This window comes from Falco punctatus (assembly GCF_963210335.1).
Source record: "Falco punctatus genome assembly, chromosome: 2".
Lineage (NCBI taxonomy): Eukaryota > Metazoa > Chordata > Aves > Falconiformes > Falconidae > Falco > Falco punctatus.
The window spans coordinates 73825698-73847842 of NC_137581.1; the positions used below are offsets into that span (position 1 = coordinate 73825698).

At 40.6% G+C, this 22145-nt stretch overlaps 1 protein-coding gene across 1 annotated transcript in view; it reads right to left on the reverse strand.

The window, feature by feature from the left end:
• The window catches only part of CRLF2 (cytokine receptor like factor 2), a 95425-nt gene that overhangs the window by 43538 nt on the left and 29742 nt on the right, over window positions 1-22145 (reverse strand). The window contains exon 8 of the mRNA XM_080375353.1: window positions 1-22037. This exon is cut by the window's left edge and continues 43538 nt beyond it. Within this exon, the coding sequence (XP_080231479.1) occupies window positions 21765-22037 (273 nt within the window). The 3' untranslated portion in view covers window positions 1-21764. The remainder of the gene's footprint in view (window positions 22038-22145) is intronic.

The window sequence follows — 22145 nt, forward strand, 5'->3', positions numbered from 1 at the left end:
AATTAGCATTATATGACTAAGCACTGATGACTGCCACTATACAGCCTCCTGACAAAGTGGAAAATAATAACTTTCACCATGTCACATTAGAAATAGAGATCATTCAAAGGAAATATGCCACTCAGCAAAGAATTGTTAAATGAACTTGTTTACAGGGTGAAACCTCATATAAAGCAGAAGCCCCTATCTTACCAAATAGAAAACAACAAAAATAAGTTTAAAACAAAAACAAAGTCCTCCCCTGCATGCTACTAGGCAAATTGTTTTGGTGCTAACTTGCTTAATCAGGAAACTCAATTAAAAAAATGTTCATTTTATGTTAGAAAATTACTATGTTTGTCATTCCCTGTTGCAACCTTTCCACATTTCAGCCAACAGTTGCCTTTGTCAGGCTTATATTGTCTTGAATTTATTTTGACAAAGTCTAATGCCATCCAAACTGCCAGAGGTACTTAACTTGGCTGCTAATACCCAAAGTAACAAAGGCTGTTCTTCAGTGTGGACTGCATGATCTTTATTAAGCTTGATGACTAACTAGTAAGTTATTAGATGAAATTAAGAATTTTAGATATAAAGTGTATGCATAAACACACATACACATTCTAACATGCATTCATACACACATTCATTTGCAGACAAAAGTAAATTCATTTCCTCCCAAGAAAAACCAAAACTCATGCCAAATAATTTTTCTAGGAATGATTCTATTAGGTTAGCTGAGAAATTGGTTGCATTTTCAGTAACATAAGAAATTCAGGTGTAAGCAATTTGAGAAGAGCATACATGCAGAAAACATTTTAACAACTAGATTTCCCAATTGCTTCAGTCACTTAAAAGTATAAGCAGAGGTCAAGGAGGATTTCCAGAAGTGTTTAACCAGCTTCACTCTCTAAAGGGCTTTTGTTACACCCAGGAGGTAACTCATGCTTAGATACTTACTCGTATTAGCAAATTTGTCCCCATTATGTTTTGGAGAGAGTGTTACCCAGATTGACAGTGGGCAGCACCTCAGAAATTAAAAAAAAAAAAAAATAATTCAAACTGTTTGTCCACAGCATTTAGGACTGAAAATCTACTGTGAACCCACTTGCACAATCACCACCTTGTAAAGTCTCTCCTGCCTGAAAGTTTTATTCAACTAAAAAATATTATGATTTGCCTGGCAACCTAAACTATCCATTATTCAGAAGAAGGTAAGATGACCTTCTGGCCTTAGTCTTGTCTTTTCCAAGTATCATGAAAATAAATAGCCAGATGCCACGCAGACATTACCAGCTTGATGTAGGAATGGCTGATGAGCTCCTTCAGCCCCTGTGGTTGAGCAGATCAGTGCCAACTGATACTATCTGCAGTGAAGCCAATTTTAACGTACTTTTTTACCGATTACAGTGAGTTTTGAATCAACTTGCTTGACAACTTTAAGGCAGATTTTGAAAAAAAAAATCATATGGTAGCTTGACAAAGCAATCAACTATTGAGATGCTGGCAGAATAGCCACATTGAATCCCCATCCCTGGAGGTATTTAAAAAACATGTAGACATGGTCCTTAGCAACATGGTTTAATGCCGGACTTGGCAGTCCTGGGTTAATGGTTGGACTTGATGGCCTCAAAGGTCTCTTCCAACCTAAATGAGTCTATGACTATTATTTACTGAGAAGACCTCAGATGCACCTGATGTGCATTATACATGTCTGAAAGCTTCTGTGACATTTCGCAACAGTTGTATTACAGGTAGCACTGGCAGTAGCACAATTATAGATATCTACTACATTTCCCTGGAATCTTTTGCTTTCAGCCACTTTGAAGCTTGCTAAACTTTTTCTAGCTGGCTTCTGCCCAGGCTTCCACACCCCTTCAGTCAGAAATTTTGGGAAATCTGATAGAGACAGTTCAGCATGAGAAATGTTGTAAAAAGTTTTGTCAAAGATTTGAAAAGAAAACCTATCTTTCCCACTTCTAGTCTGTGACATGGCTTGAAATTCTGAAGAAAATATTATTATACCTAAGAAATAATTCCTGTTTTCTTTGGGGAAAGAAGGAAATGAATTCATATCTGCTCAGGCTATAAAGCACTGGAAATCGCCTCTTCAGAACATCTTAGGAGATTGGCTTCTCTAATCTGAGTAATTGTGTGCACATGCTTATTAAAATAAGGCTCATATGAACTCCAGCCTGAGAACTCTTTACCTCTGTTTTCCATAGAATGCACTGAGTGCCCGGAGTGGCACCATCTGCATGCCAGCTCTGCTCACCTGGCTCAGCTTCTGAGGAATATGAAGATTTCTTGGACTCCACAGTTAGGTACAGGCTGACCTGTGCTTTATTTCGCTCACAAAGCAGATAATACTCATGCAAGAAAAAGATTAACTTTCGTGCAAGGACATAGCATTTTTGGTGGTGCCCAGAGTGGTGGGCCTTCTGGTTCTCCACAAGCTTTACCAGGATAAAGAACCTGGGGAAACCCTGACATCCCTTAAGCTGGGAGCTAGCCATTTCCCACCTGTAACATTCAGCAGTTTATTTCATATTCTATATATGTGTTTATCAACCCACAGTATACTTAGTAAAGAAGTGTTATGATTACAAAGTCACAATGCAAAGAGAGAAATAAGAAAATTACTGTGGCCTTGTGTGCATGCATTATGCATGCAGTCTTTAATTACACAGCTGTGTCCACCCACAGGACTCCCTTCCTCATTCAGTCCACAAGGCAGACAGCACTCAAAAAATGAGCAACCATGCAGTATTTCTTTTTCTTCTCATCACTTAATATATGTCCCCATGCCTAATTTTCTGCACACTGTCCAAACATTACACTGAATACATAATTATTAATTTCCTAATGAACTTTTCCCTGGTGCTTTTTCTTCATAGTATCTTACTTATTAACAGGAATTAATGAATTTATCTTCATAATGGCCCTGTGGTATCATTCTCCCCATTTTACAGATAGGGAATTGTAAAAAGTGCCAGCTAATTTGGGGTGATAATTTGAGATGCCTGAGGTCTGATTTCTCAGAGTATATAGCAGTATGTATGCTCAGAGTAGTGCTTCTATTTATCTTAGTGACTTCTGCAAAAGCTCAGCGACTCTTCAAAAAAGATTGCAGGGTCACACATTGTATGTCCAGGGTGTGAGAATAGAGAATTTATACGATTTTCAAAGAAATTCTCTGACAAAGACAGGATGAAATCTGGTTTTCCAGGAACATTCAGTGACTTTTTTCACAATCATTTTTGTTCATCTGCCTCATGCAGTGCCCATCTCCAAAGCATCAAGTCATCTTCTGACATGACACAAAACTGATTCACGCCTAAGCACTGTTCATCCCATATTTTTAATGAAGTGGGAGTCTTATGATCTTTAATTTCAATCCTCAGGCATAACACACATTCATATAGTGATGAATTGAATTTAACTTTATTTGGACATTTTCTAATGCTGGACTTCTGGGCAATTTTGCAGTTTAAAGATTCTTTCATTGTAGCCTTGTGGCTTAGAACTAAATAATTTGAACACAGAAAATGTGAGGGGAAAAAATAAAAATTGAATAGTTCCCATGTATGAATGTGTCCCCACACAAGTAAACTTACTGCAGCAGAACCGGGGTTGTTGGGTGTGCGGAGCAGCCCTTTATTCTTCAAAGTATGGTGGAAACTGGGAAAGGGAGGAAACACTTGCTGTGTGGACCTCCCACTAGAGGGGGGTGGAGGAACGCATTTGACCAGTGATTCTGGAGCCTCATAACGAAGCAGAAATATTGAGATTCAAAAGATGTTGATTTTACACAGATGGAGTTGTTAAGAGGTGTGGATGCGTTGGAAAAGTAGCAGGAAAGTTGTGGCATTCTTATTTTCCCCTTTTACTATACACCTGTACTATATGACTGGTTAAGGGATAAGGATCATTGTTCTCCTGTACCCTTCCAGTTGCAGGGAATGATGAGAGAAGAAACACGAAGAGCCAGCAGATTAATACTTGGCTATGAGCCTGATGTCACCTGCAGGATTTGGGGGTTTTTGATCATGGGTCAGTTTGTGTGACACCAGGCCTGCTGACGACAGACGATGTATATCTGTTTCATAGAGGGGAAAGGATATTTGTGCAGGAGTTAGTAGGGCTCATTGAAAGAGCTTTAAACTAGATTTGAAGGGGGAAAGGGATAAAATCAGGCTTGCTAGTGATAAGCCTGGGGGCACCATGTCAAGGTTTGAGGGATGGTCTTTCAATCTGCCATCTCAGTGCAGATAGGGGATGGAGATCCATGTGGCAGCAAAGACACGAGGGTTATTGATGTCTCAGATACCACAGAAGTGCCTGACAATGATCATGTAGGAATTAGGGCTTCTCCCCCCCAAAAAGGTGGCAGGATCAATAGGCCAACTGAAGTGCATCTACACAAATAATGCACGTGACATGGGCAACACACAGAGGCAGCTGAAAGCCATTGTGCAGCAGGAAAATTATGACATAGCTGCCATCATGGAAACATGGTGGGATGACTCACACAACTGGAGTGCCGCAATGGATAGCTGTGAACTCTTCAGAAGGGATGGGAAAGAAAAGGCGATGAGGTAGCCGTGTATGTTAGGGAGTGTTTTGATTGTCTAGGGCTTAATGATGGTGATGAAAGAGTTGAATGTTTATGGATAAGAATCAGGAGGAAGGCCAATGAGGCAGATATGGTGGGAGTCTGTTACAGATCACCCAACCAGGATGAAGAGGCAGATGAAATATTCTATAAGCAGCTAGGAGAAATCTCACAATCGCTATCTGTGTTCTCGTGGGGGACATCAGCTTACAGGATTTCTGCTGGAAATACAACACAGCAGAAAGCAAACAGTCTAGAAGGTTCGTGGAGTGCGTAGAAGATAAATGCCTGACTTAGCTGGTGAGTGAGCCAACTAGGGAAGGTGCCTCACTAGACGTGTTGTATGTGAACAGAGAAGGACTTGTGGATGATGTGATGGTTGGAGGCCATCTTGGGCACAGTGATATCCAAAATGATAGTTTTGGATTCTCAGAGAAGTAAGGAGGAAGGTCAGCAGAACTGCCACCTTGGACTTCCAGAGGGCAGACTTTGGCCTTTTTTAGGACACTGGTTGACAGAGTCCTTTGGCAAACAGTACTGAAGGCCAAGGGAGTCCGGCAAAGCTGGACGTTCTTCAAGAAAGAAGTCTTAAAGGTGCAGGAGCAGGATGTCCCCGTGTGCCAAAAAAATGAGCTGGTGCAGAGGAAGACTGATCTGGCTGAACAGAGAGCTTTGGCTGGAACTTAAGATAAAAAGGAGAGTTTATGACCTTGGAAAGAAGAGGCATGCAACTCAGGCGGAATACAAGGATGCTGTGAGTTTATGCGGGGAGGAAATTAAAAGGTCCAAAGCCCAATTAGAATCTGGCTACCACTGTAAAAAACAATTTTAAATGTTTCTATAAATATATTGGCAACAAAAGGAGGGCTCAGAAGAATCTCCATCCTTTATGGGATGCGAGGGAAAACATAGTGACAAAGCTTGAAGAAAAGCCTGAGGTACTTAACATCTTCTTTGCTTCAGTCTTTAATAGTAAGACCAGTTTTTCTCCTGGTACCCAGCCCCCTGAGCTGGAAGACGGGGACAGGGACCAGAACAAAGCCCCCGTAGTCCAAGAGGAAATGATTAGCACCCTGCTATACCATGTAGGCACACACAAGTCTATGGAGCCAGATAGGATCCACCCAAGGGTACGGAGGGAGCTGGAAGAAGTGCTAATAGAGCCACTTTCAACCGCTGATCAGCAGCCCTGGCTCACTGAGAAGGTCCCAGTTGGCTGGTAGTTAATAAATATGTTGTATATCTGCAAGAAGGGCCAGAAGGAGGATCCAAGGAACTACAGGTCTGTCATCCTGACCTTGATGCTGGGGAAGGTTGTGGAGCAGATCATCCTGAGTGCCATCACACAGAACGTACAGCACCATCAGGTGATCAGGCTCAGTCAGAAGAGGTTTATGAAAGGCAGGTCTTGCTTGACTAACCTGATCTCCTTCTATGACAACGTGAACTGCTTAGTGGATTAGAGAAAGGCTGTGGATGTTGTCTACCTACACTTTAATAATGCCTTCAATACCATTTCCTACGGCATTCTCAGGGAGAAACTTGCTGCTCATGGCTTGGACGGGCATACTCTTCACTGGGAAAAAACTGGCTGGATGGCCAGACCCGAAGAGTGGTTGTGAATAGAGTTAAATCCAGTTGATGGCTGGTCACAAGTGGTGCTCCCCAGGGCTCAGTACTGGGACCAGTTCTGTTTAATATCTTTATCAATTATGAGGACAAGAGGATCAAGTGCATCCTCAGTAAGTTTGCAGATGACACCAACTTGGGTGGGAGTGTCGATCTGTTTGAGGGTAGGAAGGCTCTAAGGAGGGGTCTGGACAGGCTGGATCCATGGGCTGTATGAGGTTCAAAAAGGAGAAGTGACGGGTCTTGCACTTGGGTCTCAACAACCTCACGCAACACTACAGGCTTGGAAACCTGCCTGGTGGGAAAGGGCCTGGTGGGGCTGGTCAGCAGCTGGCTGGGCATGAGCCAGCAGTGTGCCCAGGTGGCCAAGAAGGCCAACAGTATCCTGGCTTATATCTGAAACAGTGTGGCCAGCAGGGCTAGGGCTACCCCCCTGTACTGGGCACTGGTGAGGCTGCACCTCGAATCCTGTGTTCAGTGTTGGGCCCCTCACTGCAAGACAGACATGGAGGTGCTGGAGCGTGTCCAGAGAAGGGCAACGAAGCTGGTGAAGGGTCCAGAGAACAAGTCCTGTGAGAAGCATCTGAGGGAACTGGGGTTGTTTAGCCTGGAGAAAAGGAGGCTCAAGGGAGACCTTATTGCTCCCTACAACCGCCTGAAAGGAGGTTGTAGCAAGGTGGGTGTGGGCCTCTTCTCCCAAGTTACAAGTGACGGGACAAGAGGAAATGGCCTCAAGTTGTACCAGTAGAGGTTTAGATTGGATATTAGGAAAAATTTCTTCATTGAAAGGGTTGTCAAGCACTGGAACAGGCTGCCCAAGGAAATGGCTGAGTCACCATCCCTGGAGGTATTTAAAAAGATATGTAGATGTGGCAGTCAGGGACATAGTTTAGTGGTGGACTTGGCAGTGCTAGGTTAACAGTTGGAATCAATGATCTTAAGGATCTTTTCCAGCCTAAGCGATTCTGTGATTCTATGATTCTATATGTTCTTGATTGCAGGACAGCTATGTAGTATCTTCATCATTCCTTCACTGGATATAGCTGTACCCAGCTCTCCTCTACCCAGGTCCTAAGGGAAATATGTCCTAATAGATGGAATACATCCTGTGTTCCCTCTCTTCCCTAGCTCCAGGTCTTCCTCTCTTTTTTTTTTTTTTTTTTTTTTTTTCCTCCAGTGTTTTGCCTTACCACTTATTACTCATTCTCATTATCTGCTCTTAATGCCACCTCCTTAATGATTTTCCATCTCTCAGGGATGGATTTTCCATCTCTCAGGTCTGTTCAGATCCTGACACCTTCTTCTTCACCACATCTTCAAACCACTACCCCACTCCTCTCCTCATTTCCTACTCCACTTCCAAATGCATCTCTCCCGTGGCATGCTGCAGGGACAGAAGAACATGGTGTGGGCTCAGAGTGGGGGCCTGTGGCGTCATCCATGACCAGTGCTGGCAGAGCATGGTTTGCTGCAGTTGGAGTGAAGCTTCCCAAGGAGTGGCAGCCACATGGTCAAGCAGCATCACATTTAGTTACAAGACTGACAAGACTATGTATAAAGTTTCAGAGAGGTAGGGGGTGTATGATTTTTCACAAGTTTATAACTTGGACAGATTTGGGGAAATTTACAGTACAAGGCACTGTCCTTACATTAATATGAACTTTATACCAAATTTTGGAGGAGCCAGAACAATTTTCCTCTTTTGTTTGTAATGTGATCTAAAGAATATTTTATGTAGCATCGTTCTCAGAAGTAGCTGCACCATATATGCTGAACAATAAAGTAATGTCGGTTATTCAAAAATCTTAAAAACCAAAAAGCATAACAGAAATGAAACCTTCCTTCAGCAGTCCTATGGCATGGGGTTTTTCAGCTCTCTCTCTCTCTATATATATAGTTGAAGTTTGCCAATCTATAAACAGCTAGTGAGTTTTAAACTGTGTAGGGATGTGAATTTTAGTAACATCATATATGTAGCATACCTCCTGCACTATAAACCCACTCTAAACTTTACCAGAGCTCCATTAGAAACTAAAGAAGAATTTTTGGTCCTATTTTGTATAGTTACCACAAGCCATGAAATAACGTCAGTGACAGATGTTTGCCTAAATAAGTACTCAGTGAAGACCTGCCCATTGATGGCATGTTCTTGATTCGTATGTTCAAAACTGGGTTTAGCAAAATGCTCCATGCCCTCATCATAATAAACTGCGTTGGTTCCTCTGTCACAGCAACACTATAAAGTAAATGAAGTCATATAATCAACATATGAACATGCCACTTATACTCTGCAAGAGTAAGATCTGTCACACAAGTTACACTGAACATTGTATAGACCTATTGATCTTATTTTTTGGTCAGCAACTTTTTTAATAAGCTTGAAAGATATTCCAGCTATGATGTCATGGACCTCATTTTAGATGGCCTAATATGGAGACAGACTGAGAAAAGTAGATATTCAGCTTTCAAAAATTTCTGAATGGTTATAAAAACTTTGAAAGAACGAATTGTTCAGATAAAAATATTTTTTGAATAACCCAGACCAGAAAAGTTCTGCCTCAAAAGAAAGCAAGTAAAAATAATCTGGAATGTCTCTACCCACATTAAAAATATTCATATCTGGTATGTTTTCATTCACTATTATTTATTTTCATCTTTCAGAGAATTGTATTAAATTATAATAGTATCTTATTTCTTGAGATCAAAAGAATCTGCATTTAATATTTCATAGGGGCAATTGTCCGTGTGGTCTCATATTATCATATTGGAACATCAAAGCTTGTTTTAGATTTCTGCTAGTACCCCCCTGGGCAGATCCCATGTTCACATGGAAGCTATTGGTTGAGATTTGGGACTGACTTTCATGTGGAGGGAGGAGAAAAAGACTATCTCATACCTATAAAGGGACCACCAGGGGATGCTTTGAAGATGGGATGGAGGCAAAACACACACTATGTGTGAATGATTACTTAGGAACTTCTTTCACATGACTGCTGGGAAGTTTTCTTTCTAATGGACAAACCTAATGACAGACCTGGGGAAGTTTGACATTTCCATATGCTTTCTTTGCTGTTTTACCTATGAGGGTAGGCATATTTTAAAAGGCTGTTCAATGAGTAGCTGTTGTATATGGAATGTCTTTTTTTAAAGATTTGTGCATTGGCAATCGACATTCATTGTGTGTATTTCTTAAAAGCCCCCAATAACCTCTTAGTTTATATGGGACCATTTTCAATATGTATTTAATGTGATTGTGTAGGGTTCCAGTCCCTTCTATATAAAAAGCAAAACACAAACCCCACAGTGCCAACTGCATTGTTGGACATTCAGGCAGGATTTATCTCTTTCAAACTGACCTGTTGTAGTTGAAGTCCAACTTAGCCTCACACCGGGCACCAATTGTTGCAGCACAATCAAACTAGTAAACTGCAACAAGGCTTTACCGCTGGTCAGATTCTACTGTCTGTGCTGTATCTCCTTCCTCCAGAGGTCAGACGACACTGCTCCTCCTCCTCCTTTACTCCGAGGTAAAGCCTTGTTGCAGTTTACTAGTTTGATCGTGCTGCAACACTCACCCATGTAAAAGTTAGTGGACTAGTTTGAGCTGTCTGTCTTAGCTGCACTCTAGTCAATGGAGACAAACAGGAACCCCCAGAAGTTATCCAAACTGACTTAGATATCTCAGATGGGGTGAACAGCTCTTAGAGATATCTGCTGCTTTTCATAGGGAGACAACAGATGATTCGCTTGAGTGGATGTGAGACAGCTAACACTTGGTCAACTCAGCAAGCTAAATGCCATGCTTTCATACCAATTTGCTTTTGGAGAAACTGCTAAGGGTATCACAGTATTTGTCTAGGATATTGTTCCTAGACATCAAGGGGAAAAGTACTACTCAAAAAGCCATCTTACTGCAGCTCATGGGCTGTTACTGACATTTATTATTAGACTTTAGGTAGATTATTTCCTCCTTCTTGAAGAACTATGAAATCTGGTGTGACAGCTGGAGACCAGGCACAACACTATGGGCATTTCAGGTCACGCCAGATACCTATGTGTGTACAATTAAATCCAGTCCCTGCATTCAGACACTTACATTTAGATACCTGCAGCTTGTTGCTCAATCTGACCTTCACTACTCACCTGATGGTAAGAAGAAACTTCCTTTGCCTGTCATTTAATTGTTGATTCTGGAGGTGTAAGTATCCTCTGAAACACACAAGGATCCTGAGAAAACATACTGCATAAAAAGTGACCTTAGGTAGCACTCATCCCAGCTCAGTTTAGATGCATGCTCACATCTGAGCTAGTTGCTCTGAGCCTACACGAACATAAGAGAGAGGGAAGACGTGGGAGTATAATTCACCTGACCTACTTTTTATGTTTCCTTTAGGATTAAACGGATAGCTCCCTAAACCTGATGGTTTTTTCTGTACTGGCTATGAAGAGGGTGGAGGTTGACTAACTATGAGGTAATGTCTGCATTAGAGCTGGCCACATCTGACGGTATGAACACCTCTTCTGACCACCACCCACCCAGCAGCACTCTGCAAAGAGTTTCTGATACAGAGGCATTGGCAATCCTGAAAATGGTGAGGGAGGCTATGACAGCTGCTCTCTCTCTGCAGCTAAAAGTTACAATATCAGCTCAGCAGAAAAGTTGAATTTGCTGTATTTGTCCAGTCCTTAACCTCTTCAGGGAGGAAACAGTAGGGTCTAATTCAAGCAACAATTGCTACCTTTTGTTGCTACTTATTCAGGAAGCTTCCTCTCCCTCACTTGGCTGTGTATGGGCTCATGAGCATCAGTAAGACAATCCCAGAGAATCTTTATGTAGCTTTTATCAATCAGATTTTTTAAACTTGTGTTCAGATGATGGCAGATTCTAATGAGCAAGAAAGATAGTTGCTCATTGCATGGGGTCCTGTGAGACTGACAGATATCCACAGGGGTATCTGAACTGTGTGCCTCACCACAGTGTATGGAAAACTACCTTCACTCTCCAGTGTTTGAAAACAAACAAGAATATAGGGATTATCAAACTGAATCAAACATAAAATTTTGCTAGCCTGTTCTGCTGTTACTAATACATGTTTTACAGAGATAGGTGAAAAATCTTCCAGGTAGGCTGAAGTGGTACTCTGTTAACACTCATACCTTAACCTGAATTTAGAATAGGCAGTGTGAATTTAGTTTTATACAGTTTTTCAATTTCTTAAACAAATTATTCTATTTCCAGATACTATGATTATGTCAGTGAGACATATTTACTGGAGGCTTTGAAAAAGAAGGTAAATAATAGGGATCCAGGAACAACAACAAAAAAATATTATCCTGGAATACAGTAAAGGGGAAGAATAGCAAGCAAGCATAGTTCTCACTATTTGAGAAGGTTACAAGTAAAACTAGACAAAATGGAGAGCTCATTTTCTCTTATTTGTAAACACCTGAAAGATTATTTTGGCCTTATTTTTTCAGTATTTGTCTAGAGAAAGCACTATGCTGCCTTTTCTACTTGAAACCTTGTTTCACACGACTATATAGCTTGTATATAGTATTAAGCCAGGCAGAAACTGAAAGATAGTGCTCTTGTGTCATGTCCCACTGGACTGTAAACATAAGCAGCATGAAAGATTTTATCCCTGAAGATTTGATTGCACTTGATTTGTTTGTTGCACCAGGGAGAGCCACCTGTTTGGGGGATGTTCTGAGGGAAAGTTTCCCGAGTGATCAGGTTGGGTTTGGTGGAAGAAATACAGACTGCTTCAAGCTATTCTCATCATGTAAACAGAGAGAAAGCAATATTCTATTTTGAGAATATATGATGTGCATGTTGGTTACTGAATTGATATTTTAAGCAAATTTTAGTGTTTCTGGAAACCTACAGAAATCAAACTAGCTCTTTGTCTTCATCAAACTTTGTAACTTTCGGTGTCAATTATTCTGACCAGCAAGGTTATTTTGGCTTCAGCTGTCTTGCACTTTTTATAGCCCTCCTTGGTATGATGTGCATGCTCATGTTATCTGGTCTGTAAGACCCCTCAAGGCTTCTTGCACTTAAAAAGTTAAGTACTGAAGCAATAAACTGAACTTCTATGCAAAATAACATAGGATGTTGTGATAATGATATTGTTCCAAAATACCCGGAGGCAGCTGACTGTATCATCAGAGTACTACAAGGACAGAAATACATCTGATACTACTAAGATGCTTTCTATGCTGGTGTGTGGTCCAATAGCTTATCTGTATCTTAGAGGACACATTTTTATTAGATTTGCTAAATTATTTTACCCCTCAGGCTGGCTTTGTTTGCAAAGTTTCTTCCTTGTCTTCAAAGACTGAGCTGCAAATGCCTATGTAAATGCTGACAGAATGTGTGAATGGCGTCAGAGCATTTGTATTCCACCTTCAACTCTTGATTCTTTCAGAGGCCTGAGAGTAAAATCACATCAAGACATCAAACAGGTTTGTTTTCTACTATTTGAGAACTACATTTACTCAGTATGTGCTATCCTTTCCTCACCCACCTAACTCCCTGCTTCTTTTTTAGTTCAGCCTTTTGCTCTTTGTAGATGCTGCCTATAATTCTGTGTACTCCGCATGGTCTCTAGTACAACAGCATCTCACACTCCATTTTCTCTTGAAGAACAATAATTTATTATGCTATTGTTATAGCAATGGGTGTTATAACTGCCACCCTCCACAATGTACTATTTGTTACACTTGTGCATGTCAAAAAAGTGGATAAACCACACATTGTACATTTACACAGAAGTGTCACCAGTGCAAAATAATTTGCTTATCTTTAGACAGTGATCTTGAAAGGTTGGAGAAACAGGGTGACAAGAATTTCATGAGGTTCAACAAAGAGAAGTGCAAAGTCCTGCACCTGGAGGGGAACAACCTCAGGCACTAGCTTAGGCTTGGGGCTGACCAGCTGAAAACAGCTTGGCAGGGAAGGCAAAGCTAGTGGACAACAAGCTGACCATGAGCCAGCAATGCATCCTTGCAGCAAAGAAGGACAATGGCATCCTCGGCTGCATTAGGCAAAGCTTTGAGGTAGGTGATCCTTTCCCTCTGCTCAGCGCTGGTGAGGCACATCTGGAGTGCTGGGCTCCCCGGTACAAGAGGCACATGGCCATACTGGAGCAAGCCTAGTGCAGGGCCACAAAGATGATTAAGGGACTGGAGTACCTTTTATGAAAGGAAAAGCTGAGAGAGCTAGGACTGTTCAGCCTGGAGAGGAGAAGGTTCAGGGGGATCTTTTCCATGTGTATAAATACCCAAATGTGGGCAGTAAAGAAGAGTCAGGGCCTGCTTAGCGGTGCCCAGTGACAGACAAGAGGCAATGGGCACAAACCAAAAAAAGATTAAATTCAATCTGAACATAAAAAAGCACTTCTTACTGAGGGTGGTCAAACACAGGAACAGGTTGCCTGAAGGGGTTGTGGAGTCTCCATCCTTGGAGATACTCAAAATCCAACTGGACGTGGTCCTGGGCAACCAGCTGTGGCTGGTGGTTGGACTAGATGACCTCCAGAGGTGGTTTCCACCTCAGCCCTTCTGTGATTCTGTGTGAATCTGTGATTTCTGTTCTAGCTAAGCAAGGCCATAAGTTTGAAAACAAAAGATTGTTTGTCTTTTTGCAGAAGGAGGAAGAAAGGAAAAAGGACATAGCTGCTGACATCCCTCTTTTTTTCTGCCCAGGTTTTATTATTCTCTAGGAATGACTGACTCAGTGTCTTTCCTAAACAATACTTGGAAGTCTGGAATAAAATCTAAATTTTAACAGCTAATGGAGGATGTCTGCATGGCATTGGTTACAAATTTTCTGACTGTGATACAATTAATGTACTTGCAATACAAAATCACATAGAGGCTTATATAAGCAAGACTTCTAGTCATCACTTTTGAAAGTGTCCTTCCAGACAGCTTGCTCTTCCTTTTCTTAAAAGAGTCAATTAATTTTTCTATGAATTTTCCTGTTGCTGCACATAAGCAGCACTGGAACAAAAGGTTGCGTAAGTTCTCTGTCTTTCAACTCCTTTGGTTTCTCAGCTTCAAAGAGTCACATCAAAATACCTTGCAACAGAACAATCACCAAGTGGATTTTCTTTGAGCATTCAACAGATATCACATTCTGCCAAATGCCCAGCAGAATATGGGGAAATGCTGCCAGATTCCTTCTTGACATACAGCAGAGCCTGTTAATAGTGAGGTAGATTTAGCTTGGTTTCTTTAAATACACTTTCACATCAAAATAAGTGGTGCTCTAAAAGGCTGATACATAACATCTGAGGTAAAATCATACCGCTGAAACACACCATTCAGTTGTCGGAGCTTTGTCTCTTAAAGCTGTAACACTTTTGATGCTCACACTTTCTCCCCATTCCCTTGAGTTCACTGCTGAGGACAGCCTTCACACCGAGTCCCATGGTAGCGGAGGCAGCACCTCAGCCAGGATGTAAATGTTGAAAACAATTCTGATTTGACTGTGGGATAACTTTATAGTTGTAGGTTTAACTAAAATTAAGAAGTAAAGACTCTCTTTTGACTATGTTTTTTACCTCTTGTTTTTAATCTACACCATATTAGCTGTGCTACCTGTTTTAGTCTGGGGGGCGGTAACCCACTGAGACTTTTCTGATGTGGAGATCTTCACCGGTACCTGGGTGTTCAAATCCTTTGTGTTGTTGATTGTGATCTAACACCTTCTGCAAAATAACGTGCAAGAGACATGAGACATTTGCACGCATTGAGATACCATGAGCGATAACTCTGCTCTCAACCATCTGCTAGACCCTTTGTTTACTGCTGCTCTTTGTACTGAAGTTCAAATATTTTGGAATGAATGGGGGGAAAATTGCACAAGAAGCCCCCCAACTCAGCTTTAGTTTTTTTATGAACAACATCTGCAGAATATGATAGGAAACAAAACCATCTGTTTCCAGTGGCTTTGCTGTATAGTGCCTTTCTAGTGACTCATATGTAAACCTGAGGGCAGGCTGTTTGGGGTGTTCTTTCCTTGTTTATTATGTAAAAAACCCTGGGCTAACTCAATACACAAAGGTAACATAAAAGCGGAGCAGCTAGTAGTAGGCTCACAGTAAGCCTGATTTGGCTTCACAACTTCTGGATGAAGAATTTTTTGGATGGAAATGAAGATTGAGGTCTTAGCTACCTTAAGAGAGAGAAATCTCAAAACATACCAGTTTTCTAGTGGTAACATCATTGCTCATGGCAAGATTTCCTGTAAAGTAGAGGCAGACTTTTGCCTGTATCTATTAGTTTCATCTGGTCTTTGACAATTTAATGCACTGGAAAGGTGATTACCTAGCAGCCTGGTGTGCCTGGTTCTGCTGTCCTGGTCTGTGTTTTGCCTGGATATCCAGGACATGCTAGGCAGCGCCTGTATGACCTGGTAAGTGGCTTCCCACTGCCTCTATGAATGCATTGAAGTGGTGATAGAGTTAATATTCGAAAATCTGCCCCACAAGAATTTAAGTTGAAAAGCATTATTTACTGTTATTGTTGACCAAACATAGCTTTGAAATTTAGGCCTTGCTTGTGCACATAAAATTGAAATTTCCCCTTCACCTCATCATCTTACCAGTGACCCTCTCCTCGTGCTCTCCCTGCTTAGCCTGATTGCTCAGCAGTTAGAAGGTTCACAGGACATGCAGAAGTCAGGGTCTTTCTGCTCTTCTTTTTCATAAGAAGGACCTCCTATACTCATTTAAAACCATGGTACGTTTGTGTGGTTCCCACCTTTCTTTTGAAGCTTGACCCTTTCACAAAAATAAAACTCTTCCAGACTGGCTGGCTCAGAGGGATAAGAGCATATAATGGCTTTGCAGCCCAGAAAGACAGATGCCCACCACAAGGGGAGGCTGATCCTTTTTGCATGGGTCTCATCACACTAAAGCATCACTGGACAAAGCAGAGCTGTTTGTGCTGAGACACAGCAGTGTAGGTAATAGATGTCCCTCTCCATCTTACTGTTGGTGACTTTAAGCTCTTCCCCTGTTAAGAGGTATACTAAGGACGTTTTTTAATAGAGTCATATGCTTTATATGGATATCCAAGCTTCTGTAAGTGTATTAGGGATACATATAGATACATACATACATACATAGAAGATCTCATCTTCTAAGGTGATTATGCCGAAAAGTTTCCTTTTATTTGTATAATTACCTAGTAGTGCAGGGGGCTAATGTCAGGATATAGCTCGCTCTGTCTCTTGATCTTACAAAACCTATTGCTTAAAATTTATCATCTCATCTTGTTTTCTTGTTAAAATGCCGGTACTGATTACATTCTTCCTTTTAATAACCTCCTAAGAACACAGTGATAGAGGCTACTTTTTAACAGAATTCTATTGCAGAGCAATATAGAGTAGGAAAACATTTATCAAAAATTGGTGATCCTTGGGCTTATTAATGCAAGGAAAACAGAGACAAAGAAAGCAAAATAGAGCAATGAGACAATATATGTTCCTCTTTTATTCTCTATAATTATAATATTGTATAATTCAGAAGGGTAAAGATATTCCTTTGGTCCCTCTTCTGATAACATTTTCAGCCTGCCTGGATATATATGGTGAGATTTTTTTTTTTAAATATGGTGCATATTTTTTCTTTCTCACACTTATTCTCTAAGACTAGGAAACAAAAAGCTCCAGCCATAGAGCAGGTAGACCTGAATCCTATCACTAATCCCAGGGATTTCAGTTTAAGAAAGAAATGGTGTTATTTCACTAGGAAGGAATCACAGGCTACTTTGTCTGCAGCCTATAATAGAGCATTCCCTGCAGGGCTGCAGGGCACAGAGGGGAGCTGGGCTCTGCCTCCACCTGCTCCCCTGGCCCTGCCACAGCCAGGTGCAGGGGAGAGAGGAACCCCAAACAGCTGCCGTTTCTTGTGTTGAAGGTTTGGGGCTCTTCTCCAAGTTTGCTACATGACAAGCATGGATGCATGTGGAGACCAGTTATTGCTCAGGGTGAATGAACACCTGCTATTTCCTATCCACAAAACCTTGTGCCAGCAGTTGCCAGTAAGAAACTGAGCAGAGGCAGACCCTGCAGGTGACATTAATCCAGCTGACAAATCATAAGAGTTACAAGAAATCTCCAGGAGACTAGGAGTTATTATTGCATTTCTTCTCTTATTGCATAACACCACTCTTTTGGCCACTAGATTAGTTGGTGACAGATGCCTACTTAGATACTCAGTGACAAAAGGTCAATTAGGGTCATGTTTTTTTTTCCCATGGAAAATGCTGACTGTTTTCCCTTGGCATTTTGACGAGTTTAGACTCGCATGTCTTTAAAAGAAAATAATAATAAAAAAATTGTACCTAGTCCATTTTTTCAAGCATTCAGTTAGTGTGAACCTCCATTTTCATTTTTGCAGCTCATAACATTTTCAGGAAAAGGGAAAAGCAAAATAAACTAGGTTTTGCTTGTCTCAGTTTAGTGACTGTAAAAATGTAAGCCACCAAAAGAAAAAGCAAGGATTCTATTGAAAGCTTTTATGAGTACACTGTAAGAAAATTCTAGGTTCTTTGTAAAAGAAGCAACCATTTCCTGCTCAAAATTATGCATTAATTGTGCAAAATGTATTTCCAAATAAATTGAAAAACACTAACATAATAAAAAACCCAAACAACAAGAAAAAGGGAAAGCAGAAGTTACAAGACTGGCTTCAGTAAGTCCTGTTATTTGTTTAAAAAAACCCCACAATTTCCTCCTATTCTTCCTCTCACTGAGATCAGACATCAAAAGCAAAGCGAACAGTGTAGATGTTCAATCTATCAATGTAAATTGGCTCTGGTATAGCTAGCACATAAATTGCATGAGGAATAAATAAACAGTCTGTTTGTTCTGCTGTTGAGAAAATAGGATTCAATTAGTCTGGACTACCATATGATATATAGTTTCTCCCTTTCTGTGAGATATAATTAGGTACAAGATGTAGCATCTGAGGGACTCATGCCTTTGAAGAACATGACAACTTTTGAATAAATAAGAAGGAAGATGTGAAATTTGCCATGTACCCGTCTTCTCACTATAGGGAGTTGAACAAGCCTTTTTCTGTCTGGCCATTTAATTTGCTCATTTGTAGAAGCCTGCTTTGAGAGATGAGCTGCACAGCTGCATGACCATCTGAGGAACGGGAGGAGAGGAGAGGAGAGGAGAGGAGAGGAGAGGAGAGGAGAGGAGAGGAGAGGAGAGGAGAGGAGAGGAGAGGAGAGGAGAGGAGAGGAGAGGAGAGGAGAGGAGAGGAGAGGAGAGGAGAGGAGAGGAGAGGAGAGGAGAGGGAAAAAAGAAGTGATGACAAAATAACAGAAAATCAGATGGGCGATTATGGAAGTCTCACGTTACTCTTTCCAACTTGTCACTGTGGCAGTAATTGAAAGCAGCAATCCAGCCTGCTTTTCTGTTCAGTAGACCATGTGGAGCAAAGGCTCCTGAATTCTGCTACAGGACTGCTCAGCACTCTTATGCAAAATGAACATTAGGTTCATTAGATGTATGAAAAAACTTAATTTTTATAATGTAAAGAAAGTGCCTTTTATTTGAACAGCAAGGTAATACGTGGCGCTTAGTCACAGTCTTAGAAGATTTAGCTTATTCTCTTGAATGGCTTGGGACCAAAGTGATGCTCTTGCAAGTCTATAACCTGCATAAGCTAAAGTTATTATTGCAGCCAATATTTCATAAAGGAGAAACTAATCCTGATATGAAGATGGGGTGATTGGTTATACAGTGCAACTGGAAGGTAACTATGTTCTTGAACTTACCTGTCTTGCTAATATTCCTCACTGAAGTGCCAGATCCATCCAAACCCTCTTAGATTTGGTGTAGAAAGCATACAATCATATTTTCATAAAGACATTTTGTTCCACCCTTCACACAGGTTTTAGTTCTCATACTCCAACTCACCTATCTTTCACAGAGCAGGGATTCAGCCCAAAGCTGCAGTGTGCTTGGGAGTCCTGGCTCCCAGCTCTTCATGCCAGCACCTGGGGCAGAGGATGCCATGGGCACCAGGCATCCTTCCTGGAGAAGCATTGCCTGATGTAGCTGAGGGCTACCAGGGTCTACATCTCACCACGGATGGGCTATGGCAGGTGCCAGGAGGGCAGAGCTTAGGGGCTTGGGTTCTCCCAGTACCCCCAACACCCACAGGCAATGAGTGTTGCTAATCTGCTATGTGTCTTGTTGTAGCATGTTTGACAGAATCCTCATCAGTATTTGAAGGAGGACCTTTCCAGTTGCTTCAATCATCTTCTTCATAATTCTGTAGATATTTTTCTAGAGTTCCCCAAGAATGGAAGGGGTTTTGGGGGGAAAAATGCTTTGTTTTGAATTTCAGTAACTCCTTATGTTTTATTTCCTTCATAATGAGATTTTTAAAAATAAATACTTGAGATATATAGGTGTTTTATTTGTTTTATTTCTAGTATGTTGAATGTGAATATGGTTGTATACCTACACAAAAAGAACCTTTTTGTCTATAAAATACAATAAAAGATATTATAGTTGGTACTGAAAACTTAAATGACTATAACCTTTCAGTTCAGGAACTCAAACATTTTGAATCCAGACACAAAAGTATTTGCTCAACAGAAAGTGGTTTAATTAAGGTATCTAACTATCTCTGTAGACAGCCATATGTATGCGTGGTTCAAACATGAAGTAACTAAGCAATACATTCTGGGCTTTACTTCCCACTTTCTTGGTTGAATCATTACTGGAACACAATCTTTTTTGTTGTAAATTGCTGTAACTTCTTTGGTTCTCGTGCAATAATGTCAATTTGTATCAGATAAGAAGAGCTGAGCTAAATTCTGCTAATCAAATTATATGCAGCTTGCACTAGTTTAAGATCTATTGCATTCTTATAGAGGCATTGAAAGTTTGCATGGTTACCTTCATAAAAAAAATTTCCAAAAATGTGGGGTGTAGAAAAAGCCCCAAAAACTTGCACACAACTGTTTTATATAGAAAAAGGCAGAAATGTTTTCAGGATTATGGTAAATCCTTTGTTACCATGTTAATCTCGTTAGTGAACAATCAAATCTAAGGTAATGTCAAGAAAAACTTGGGGAATGTGCCTGAACTATACTTCCAGTTAAGTTTCCCAGTGACTGGCCAGAAAATTTCTGGGTTTTCCCTTGTACAGCAAACTGTGTCACCTAGAAAGAGATTTTGAGACCTAATGATCTGCATTACTGTTTACTATTCTCAAAGAGATCTGGAGTTGCGTTTTTTTAATCATCGTATTAAAAATATTTTACTAATTACTGTAATTTCCCAATATGTGTAATTTCCAAGTAACACTATAAATTAGTCAATGAAAGTATGCAATTGGCAAAGCTTAGTCAAGTGTTAAAGTCATTTAATAACGGACTGATATTCAGGTAAGTAACTGAAGCTAATTCAGCATGTAATCACAGTATGTCTACAAGAACTTACACATATCATAGATGCTTTTACCACTAAAATTTTTTTAGAAAATTTTCTTTCAAATAACAGGTAAATGTAAGTGATACAGGGAAACTCAAATAGTCACGATTTTTTTCCTGAGGTCTAATTGCATAGAAAATTGAATTTTAAATTTTAAATTAAACATATATTAATAGATGGTATATTTAGAAAATTTTAGAACATAGTTTTAGAACAACAGGCTGGTATATGCAATGTGAATAAGAAGTCCTAATTTGGGTCTAAAGCTGTTGATTACACTAAAAAATAGTCTGAAATAAGTGTGTCAGTTAAATATAAACCTCAGCTTTCTAAAAGTTGCTTAGTCGTGCAAGGACTATAAGATACTGAGGACCTGACCTCAGATGAGGCCTGTGAAGGAGCCCTGCTGTTCTGGAGGAAGCTGCCTACACAGCACTGCTTGCAGGATAAAATGTGACTCAGTACTGTACATCCCACTCTTCTGTTCTGAGGCATTTGGCTTATTCCTTCTCTTTATAAAACCTTTGGTGTGTGCCGTGCAGCAAGAAGTTTTATAGTGGGAGAAGCAGCTTACAAAAGCAAGCACTTCAGTCTAAGGAGGGCTTGCAAAGCAGTACCCTGTCACTGTGAAAATTAGCAGTATATGGTCTGGTCTTTGTGGGATACTGTTGGCAGAAAAATCCCTTTATTTTCCTTCTTCATTTGGGATGAGTAACAGTGTAGTTTGCACTGCTCCATATACTCCGAAAGTGCAAGGACTGAGTCTCAGCTCTGTGAATATGTATTATGGAGGAGCTCGTTTTCTTCTGCCCATAGCAGGAAAATGAAGCTCAGTTTAGTCTTAGAGATAAACCCCAAATGGAACAATAAACCCTAACTGTATAAAGTATCAGGGATTTGTTTCAAACAGCACTGAGCCACCCCAAGTGATCGTAACGGCAACCAGATAACATAGCCTAGTGTCTTTCTTGGTGGAAGTCTACTCATGACAATCTTTTCTATTCAGCCACTCCCCTAAACTCTTCAAGATCTTTTATGTTATTTCCTAATAAATTCTGCATTATACAGATTTTATAACTTCACATACACATCATCATTTATTAAAATCTGGAAGTCAGCAAAAGAAGCTATAGTGTTGGATCTTGGCATCAGGCAGGCAATCTGAGCTGCTTTGGAGTCATTACTTTCAGCTGCTCCTGAAAAAGTGAAGATTTTCTCCTGAGGCCCCTGTTTGTCACTGTTCTTTTCGTCTTCTTGCTGGCTTTCTGCCTCAATGATGCTCTCTGGCTCTTCATATTCTAGTTTGGTTTGCACCACTGCATGATCAGTTTTGTCTATCCATTCCTAGGAAAATGAAAATGTTGATGTTGGCAGGGACTGAGCTATCAGTCAAAAGAAACCTGGCTGTACAGACACTGATTTTCCTTTAGTAATGGCATCTTTCCAGCATAA